We start from the raw sequence: 9,327 nt of genomic DNA on the forward strand, positions 1-9,327 counted from the left end.
TAGGTTTGAAGAGAACAAAGAAGGCAAAGCAAAGAAAAGGAGAATCATTACAAAGAAGGATGGAAATTCCTTTTTTCGTGTGGTATTATTCTTTTTAAGGGGTTATGATGTCTTTCTTGTGGCATGAAGCTTAAAATAGAGCAGACTTCAGTAAGGTCTGGATTTAAGTAGTTTCTATTAAAACTCAGCTCTCACCACGGTGTTACCAGACTCCACGTGCATTCAGTAAAACACCACAGACATGAGAATGAGGTTGTGAAGTACAAAGGCTTCTGTGTTATCATCAGATGTGTTCCCTAACTAGTCAACCTGAACTACCAAGCAGCTCTACTGAGTATTAAACAAGCATAATTCCGTAAAATTAGCTACAATGCCCTTCTCTAATCCACATATATAGTGGAAAATCTGAAGACCTTCACTTATAGTACGAGCATGATTACAAGGTGCAAGCAGACAAGATGTAAAGCAACAACAAAATTGGATTTTTTGAATAAAATCTAAAGTCTTCCATTCTACATAGGAGACCAACTGTATCACTAGCATCCCCACTCACTCCTATAGTTCTAGTCGTACGTTCCAACACATTATCATTTTTCTCGACTCACTAAATATATATTTCCCACTATCTGTCATTACCACAACTTGTATACATGCTTCTGAGTGCAGATCCACAAAGAAATCCTTACTGAAACCTCGTTTCACTACAATGCATGAATCAGTCTTTCTTGCGATAAAGCTTCTTATACAGCTACAGATAGAAACTTTGCTTTCAAGAGCAGTGGAATTACACTTAACAAAAACCTTGATGTTCAATTGTCTTGCTCCAGTACTGACTAACTAAGATTTCTTTCAACATCAGAGTCCAAGCAACCATTTAATTCTTTGACAACCATTTACCAAAGACATAGCCTAATTAGTAAAAATAGAGATTAAAACAGGTCACGCAGCCCTTACCTAATTTTTATACATATATGCAGATATCCTCCTAAATTTATAATCGAAGAAACAGAATCGAAATAGCTTCCAAAATTACACTCACTTGGAAAAACATAACTGCAACAACATCCTACATGGAGAAACTAACAGCTGGACTCCCACACAACTGAAAAAAATGCATTCCCAAATTACTCCTAAATTGCAACACTGCAAAACTGCTATACGTCTACACAAAATAATTTCGATCACTCCTATAGTCCTATGACCACTATATGAATCTTCAATCTAATATTTAAATAGAGATTTACATAATAATCATGAAAAAGAAACTTAAGCCAAGGATTTAAAGTAACTAACCTGATTTTGTTATGCGAAAGAATTTGATCATTCGATAGCAACTCTTCCAGGAATAGGATTACTTTTGATTAGAGTCTGAAATGGGGAATAATTATATCATTATAACTTAAATTTGTTTTAAACCAAAAAAACACTTCATAGTTCATAATACCAAATTACTCATGTTGAAACTTGAAAAAACCATACCATTAATTGGGTGAGAAAAGAAAAGGCAAAGAGAAAAAAGGGAGCATCAGCTTGCTATTTCAGCCTCACTCTAGCAACATATTTAAGGGTGTTCTTAAGGTAAGAAAAACCTATACGCATATCTCATAATATGGGGCCTAAATCTTACTTTTCTGGGTCAGAAATAAATTAATATCTACCGCATTCAAACATACCACAAAGTTTCCATCTAAGGGGTGTTGGGGACCACAGTACTATATTATTCAAGTTCAAATAAGGTTTAGTGATGATTTAGCATCATTTTGGTTACACAATGGATTCATTTTCTTTCTTTACTGAGGTGTGACAAATTGCATTGCCTTCCTAATACAAAGTGACCATGTAACTGCTGGAAATTCGCAGGTAATTACTCTCTTTCAACCAGTAGAATCAACTCAACAAGCAAGCAACTACCTCGAGAAATATTAGCAGATACAGAAGTACAACTCACTCACAAATTTTAGCTGTAAATGCCAATAATTGGTAACCAAATATTACTAGTGAATTGGCTTATAGTATGGATAATTGAGCGACACTAGAAGAACATTAGCATTGAGCAAAATTATACACATATTTCTGCAGTTTACGTTCAAGCTCATATCATGTGTTTGGACATTGAAGTTTTGAGACTGAGTCAAATAACTAGGTTTGAAAAGAACAAAAATGGAAAAGAAAAGAGTAAGAGAATCATTATTACAAAGAAGAAAATTCCTTTTTCATGTAGTAATATTCTATTTAAGGGAGTATGCTGTCTTCTTCTGGCTTGAGTACAAGTTAAAAATAAAGCAAGCGTGTTTAAGGTCCAGTTTAAGTAGTTTCCATCAAATCTCAGCTCTCACCTCAGAGTTACCAGACTCTACATGGACTCAGAAAAGCACCATAGATCCGAGAATGAGGGTGCAGAGTAAATGCATCCCAATTACTTCAAAACTGCAATACTGCATTCCATCACTCCTATAACCGTTATATAAAATTTTCAGTTCTATTACATATATAGACTCGAGAACTCTCAAAACTACTAGGCTACAGAATAGTCATGATAAATTGATAAGGATACTTATAAAAAGGATTTTGAGTAACAAACCTGATTTTCAAACATATGAGAGATTGACCATCTGCTGTACCAACTCTTCCAGGAGTAGAACAACTTTTCCTTAGAGTCTGAACACTCTGAAATGGTAAAAATCATATCATTATAGCTTATACTTTAAAAATTAAAACAGTCCATATGACCAAATTACTCATATCATGTTTTTGAACTTTGAAGTTAAGTAACTCTAAACTCTAAGAGAAATGAATATCAATATGTACACTGAAAACATACTTGGATATTCTGTCTTGGCATGAAATGAGGGATATGAAATGGAACCAAGTAACCAACCATAATAGCAAAAATATCCGAACATGAATGGACAAGGTTGACTTGGTCTCACACTCTCACTCTCCTGCAGTGAAAGAGTGAAACACAAGCTTGCTAATTTAATTCAATCAAACTATACCCAGGTTCTTTCTTTATTCCCTTAGATCTTCGTACTGTGTGAGACATCTCCGTGCCTTCCCAATCACCCATGGAGGAGTACAAATTTGAAACAGAGCATAAATGACCAACATCTGTGACATCCAGTTTAAGTAGTTGTTTATAAATCTCAGCTCCCACCTCAGTGTTACCATAGACATTACATGCACTCAGTAAGGCACCATAAACCCCAGAATGTGGCTGCAAAGGCATCCGAGATATAACCAAATGGGCCTCATCTAGTCGTCCTGATCGTCCAAGCAAGTCTACTAGACAAGCATAATGCTGTGAATTGGGAACTATGCCTCTTTTCTCCACCATATGATCGAAAATTTGAAGACCTTCATCAACCATACCAGCATGACTGCAAGCAGACAAGACAGAAACAAAAGTAGATTCATTTGGATTTAATCCCAAGCCTTCTAATCTCCATAGGAGATGAATAGCATCACTACCATTTCCATTCACTCCCACAGCTCTAATCATAGCATTCCAGCATGTAATATCCTTTTCCTCCATCCAGCTAAAGTAGTTTTTCGCGCTGTCTAAATCACCACAACTTGCATACATGCCTATGAATGCAGAGCCAACAAACACATCCTTGCTGAACCCTCGTTTGACTACAAAAGCATGAATCAGTCTGCCTTGCAGTAAAGCTCCTGAAGAGCTGCAGCTTGAAATCATGCTTACAAGAGCAGTTGAATCAAGAGACATGTAATGTACACACATTAACTCACTTAAATGTTCAATGGCCTTGCTCCAATACTGACCACATGAGAATGCTTTCAACATCAAAGTCCAAGCAACCATATCTTTGACAACCATTTCATTAAAGACACCATATGCTTCCTCAATGAAGCTACCACTCGTATACATATCGATAAGAGCGGTTTGAATTTGCCGCTCTTTGCTATATCCTATCCTAACAGTCAAACCATGAATTGTACTACTAATTCTTCCCCGACTAGGTTCTGAACAAGCCAATATCAAGCTCATGATGGTAAAATAATCCAAAGAAACCCCATTCTTTCGCATTACATTAAAAAGGCACAGTGCATCATCACTCATACCATTATTAGCATACCCTGAAATAATAACATTCCATGAAACAAGATTTCTCACAGGCATTTCGTCGAACAGATTCCGGGCAATACTCATTCGCCTGGTACGACAATACATATCAATCAAAGACGTCTCAACAACAACATTATGCTCAAATCCACGCCGAACCCAGAAACAATGAACCGATTTACCCATCAAATCCAAACCCAGATTCGCAAAAGCTGGTAAAACACTTGAAATTGTAACCTCATTAGGCATTAACCCACTTCCCACCATTTTACCAAATAATTCAACACCCTCATCAAAAAACCCTCTTTTCGTAAACCCAGATATCAAAATCGTCCAAGAAACTAAATTTTTTTCTGGGATTTGATCAAAAATTTTCTGGGCATTAGAAATTAATCCAGCAGAAATATAGGCATTCATCAAATTGTTGGAGAGAGAAACATGATTAGAAGTTGCGCCAGAAGTGACAATTTGAGCATGTAATTGAAGGAGAATCGTGGGATTTTTTACAGATTTGAGAATTGAAGAGAAAAACGAAGGAGATTGATGATGATAATGATGGGTACAATTGAAACGAAGAAGGTGAAATGCAAAGGTAGTTATTTGGCGGGAAATAGAAATTGTAAGAATTTTCCTATTTAACATTTTTGTTTTGATGATGTGATTGTAAAATTAATCCTGGATTCTTTCCTTTGTTTTGTCCTCCACAAGTCCAATGTTGTGGGCTTGGCCCATTTTAAATCAAGCCCATGTTTCAAAATTGAGTTGGTTTGTTCAGTTCAGCTTATTTTTGCGGGATTCTGTTCTAAAAGAATGGAGTACACCGATTTTAGAATAACCCACACAATCAAGTTTAATGAATTTGCCAATGCATTGGTTTTGACTCTGAATACAATTAAGTATGAGTAAAACTTAAACAAAATTTTTATAATTATAAAACTTTATTGATATAAAATACGCGTAACTTTTTACACGATACCATTTCTTTTTAAAAGAGTACATTAGTAAAGAATTATGGTCAAAATGAGCGTATGAGTAAAATAAAAGCCAAATCGTGTAATTTAAATAATGACAAAGTATAAGTGCAAATAAAGTTAATTAATGCTAAATTATAAAGTAATTGGCATACGGTATAAAATTATGCTTGATTAATCAAAATTATTAGTTACCAAACTATTAGAGTACAAATTCCTCTATTCGGGTTTGCTCTGATTGACAGAAATGAATTGAACTTATTGAAGCTGAACTAAACTAAACTGAATATGTTATGAGATAATGAAATAAATAACTGCACTAAACTTATTAAAGCTAAATTGAATTGAACTGAACTGAAAATAAGGTGAAGAGCATTAATTTTGTGACTTCTCATTACATTATTACTCCATGCCTGTACCACCTTGGAAATCTGACACCTTAACAGTCATAACACTATTTTCATCATCACTTTTACCATTTTACTGTTTTATTCACCCTCAAAATACTGAACAAAATACTACTAGTAGTTTACATACAAATTAAGCTGGACATGTAATTCAAAGTGCCTTACTTTTACTAGTAGATCAAAGTTTCGAAAAAATGTTGAAATTAAACAAGAAGAAAGGAAGAACAGATGAAGGGTGCAATTATAAGTTAGAGATTAATCCCCACAAATTCTTCAAAATCATCCTCCCTCACACCCTTCACCATAATATTCTGGTAATTTATTCCTCTTTTTTTTTTTTTTATAAATCTTTTCATTATGTAGACATTTTATCTTTATAAGTTTTTTTTTAATTTTATTTTGTAATTTTATTTTTATAATTGATTGTAAGACATGATGAGAAACTTCTAAGGAATTCTCTTCAAAAAAAAAAAAAAAAAAAAGAAAGGAGCCAAGAAGTAATTTTTACCTCATTATTGGGAACAAGTGCTCCATCTTATGTGAAGTTTTCAAATTATGCAGCAATTCCTAATAATAGTATTAAGAGCAAAGCTATGAGAGTGAGGGAGCTTCTCTCCCGGTTTCAGGAGACCCTGAGATTGATTCTTACCCTGTCCTTGTGCTCTCTAAACACCAAAAAAAACTAAGAGCAAAGCTATGTACATTACCAGCTAGGCTAGCATATATGCATTAAATATATATTTAAAATGATTTAAATATGAAATAATACATAGCATTAGTTTATGACAAAAATACGTTTAGACTAATGTATACTTGTATATTTTTTTAACGGGATTAGATTGTCGTATCTAATGCTTAATCATACTCAATTAGTTTAATTATATGTTATCTTATTAGTAATAGTTTATGGGAAAATATATTCTGGTATTTTCTTGACTTTTTAAATCCGATTGACAATAGTTTTTGAGTCGAATCAAAGAGTTTGAGTAACATAGTTTTCGACTAGGAATACAAAATAACAGAGTTACACTTACACATATATTAATGCATATCTAAAAGTACTAATACTATAGTACAAATTTAACAAAATGTAATTGAGTCATACACAATATGTTATATAATACAAATATTCTTTGGCAATTTTGGGACAAAAACAGAGGATTCCTGAGACATTTGCAAGGGATTTCAACCCTCAACTTCCAACATTCGCAACTCTCACTATCCGAACCGGGCTTTCGTGGAAGATTAAACTCGAAAGAATCGAGAATAAGCTTTGCTTTACTCAAGGATGGACAGATTTTATGGAGAACAATGCTATAAAATATGGTTACTTCCTTGAATTTGAATATCAAGGAAATGAACATTTCAAAGTTCACATATTCGACTTATCTTGTTCTGAGATCGAGTATCCTAGAGAATACAATCACCATGACATTGTTAGCGAAAGGGTAATAATGGTCGAGGATGAAGAGGATGATGACGAAGATGAAACCGAAAAGGACATAGATAGCGATTGCATAATATTGGGGAGTAACAACATCAACCCCTCCTTCACTGCTGTTGTGCGAAGCTATAATATCTCGTCGACTAGTTCTTATCTGGTGAGCCTTCAACCTTATGTTATAGTTGTCACGTTACTAACAACACAATACTACATCTGTTAGACTGTTACATATTAATTACTGTAGAATAGTGTAATTCTCCTTGATTGGAGTGTTTCTCATTAATCAATATATATAGGTATTTACAACCTAATTACGAGAGGCTAATTACACACGAAATATCTTTACAGAATATTAACAAGATAATATATAAATATAAACCGTAATATTAAAAGTTCGACCCATGTTGCATATTGAGCATCATCATGGTCAAGGCTAACCGAAATATGGCTCTTGATGTTAGGAACCGCAAAGGCGGGGTGGAAAGCAAGGGGTTGTGGTGGAGAGGGAGGAGGAGTGACCGTTTCAGCCATTGGAGAAGGTGAAGGACGGTGATGTTGGTGGTGGACGGCTAGGATCGATTAGGGTTTGAGAAGAGAAGAAGAGAGAAACCCTAAAAGGAATCTGATACCATGTAGAATAGTGTAATTCTCCTTGATTGGAGTGTTTCTCATTAATCAATATATATAGGTATTTACAACCTAATTACGAGAGGCTAATTACACACGAAATATCTTTACAGAATATTAACAAGATAATATATAAATATATTATCTAACAATTACAATACGTAGTAGTTCAAATTACACTTAATTATATGTTAAAATTATGTTATATGTATTTTTTTTTTCGATTATTATTTTCAGCGTATCCCCAAGAGATTTAGCAACAAGTACATGAAGGAAAACTTTTACAAATTTGTCGTGTTACAAACGGGTGATGGAAGGGAGTGGTGTGTAGATTGCTCTGTTTATCAGGATGCTTTCATTTTGAAAGGAACAATTTGGAAAAAATTCATGAAAGAAAACCAATGGGACGAACATGAAGGAGAGATATACACGTTCGTGTTGGTGGACAAGAAACGTTATAACTTAACGTTTAAAGTGATCAAAGAGTAGATCGATCATGTCTTTGAGTACTAGAAATCTCAAATGAAAACATTACGAGGGGAATTCCTAATGCACTAATTATCTGTCAATCTGTGTAATATGCCTATATATTATCAAATATTCAATCTACATATGCTTTTGATAATTGTGATTCCAGATTATGTACAAAATTGTACCTTTGAAAGATAGTATCCAAAGCACAAGAAATGGACTAATTAAAGTCACTAAACTTATCGTGTTCATTCTCTTTAAAAAAGAAAAAAATTAAAGAACATGTTAATCAAAAAAATATGGTGTATCTTAAGATGGTTTTAAAATGGATACAAAGAGTAACATATACTTCGTATATAATACTTTCACTTTTGGTACATGCATTTATATTTGGTGATATTCTACATATGTGATTTCAAATTATGTGAAAAATGAGTGACTAAATTACTAAAAAATTGTATACAAAGAACAAGAAATAAACTAATATAAGCTAATTAACTCTGATAGTTAGTCATATAATAATGGAATACAAAGAATAAATATAGTATAATTTTTTTTTATTTTATTATAAATTGAATGTCAAGGCTCCCATTTAAGATGAGCCATTACATAAGATAATGTTAAAGCATGAAACTTCCTTATTTTTATAATAATTGAATAGTAATTAGGTATTAATTAATTGCGAAACTATAGAATATAGATTGATCAACAATAACAATGGCAAAAATGGTTAGGAGGAGCGTGTGATAAAACTTTGCAGAAGCCTCCTTTACCACAAGAACTGCTACATAAACTGTTGCATTTGGTTTCGCTTGCAGATCCTGGAATACATACTCCTATATGATTGTCCTTACAACATGTTACTTTTGAATCTCCAAGATCATCAGCTGCCAATATCATATTATTGTATACATTAGTCAAATAAATTTGTAGACGTTAGATGCAATAATGTAATTACATGAACTAATTAAACCAATATAATCAATATGTATAATTTATTATTTTAATGATAAAGATAAGTATTAATGTACAAACCTGAACAAACCACAAGGGCAACAAAAAGTAGAGCTACAATCACACCGACTTTCTTCATGTCTTCCAAAGTTTAATGAGGTCCTAAAAAATTATCAAACTTAAGTATGCATTTTTATTTAATAAACAATAGATATTTTTTAATGATATATTATGTAAAAAAAAAAAAAAAAAAAAAAAATTATGCATGTAATAAAACTAATGAATTGATCTTATACCCTAGAACATTTATAAAATTATAAGTTATTACATACCTTCAAATTTTCAATTGACAAGTCTAGAAATATTTTA

At 33.1% G+C, this 9,327-nt stretch overlaps 2 protein-coding genes across 2 annotated transcripts; one reads left to right on the forward strand and one right to left on the reverse strand.

Annotated features, from left to right (window-relative positions):
* Nucleotides 1–2,920: 2,920 nt before the first annotated feature.
* Nucleotides 2,921–4,726, reverse strand: LOC145620017 (putative pentatricopeptide repeat-containing protein At3g01580). Its single transcript, XM_081674676.1, has one exon. It carries the CDS (start codon nt 4,724–4,726, stop codon nt 2,972–2,974), a length of 1,755 nt encoding a protein of 584 aa, XP_081530802.1. The 3' UTR covers nt 2,921–2,971.
* Nucleotides 4,727–5,656: 930 nt separating this feature from the next.
* On the forward strand, nt 5,657–8,022 carry LOC145620018 (B3 domain-containing protein REM9-like). Its single transcript, XM_081674677.1, has 3 exons — nt 5,657–5,776; nt 6,620–7,063; nt 7,771–8,022. Exons 1-3 carry the CDS (start codon nt 5,657–5,659, stop codon nt 8,020–8,022), a joined length of 816 nt encoding a protein of 271 aa, XP_081530803.1.
* The last annotated feature ends 1,305 nt before the right edge of the window (nt 8,023–9,327 follow it).

This window comes from Chenopodium album, chromosome 27 (assembly GCF_948465745.1).
Source record: "Chenopodium album chromosome 27, dcCheAlbu1.1, whole genome shotgun sequence".
NCBI classification, from domain to species: domain Eukaryota; kingdom Viridiplantae; phylum Streptophyta; class Magnoliopsida; order Caryophyllales; family Amaranthaceae; genus Chenopodium; species Chenopodium album.

Excerpts from the sequence above, each read along its gene's own strand:
- LOC145620017 (XM_081674676.1), bottom strand. The coding sequence starts at position 4,726 with ATGTTAAATAGGAAAATTCTTACAATTTCTATTTCCCGCCAAATAACT.
- LOC145620018 (XM_081674677.1), top strand. The coding sequence starts at position 5,657 with ATGTTGAAATTAAACAAGAAGAAAGGAAGAACAGATGAAGGGTGCAAT. Across the intron at positions 5,777-6,619 it reads CCCTTCACCATAATATTCTG|AGGATTCCTGAGACATTTGC; the intron begins GTAATTTATTCC and ends GGACAAAAACAG. Across the intron at positions 7,064-7,770 it reads CGTCGACTAGTTCTTATCTG|CGTATCCCCAAGAGATTTAG; the intron begins GTGAGCCTTCAA and ends TATTATTTTCAG.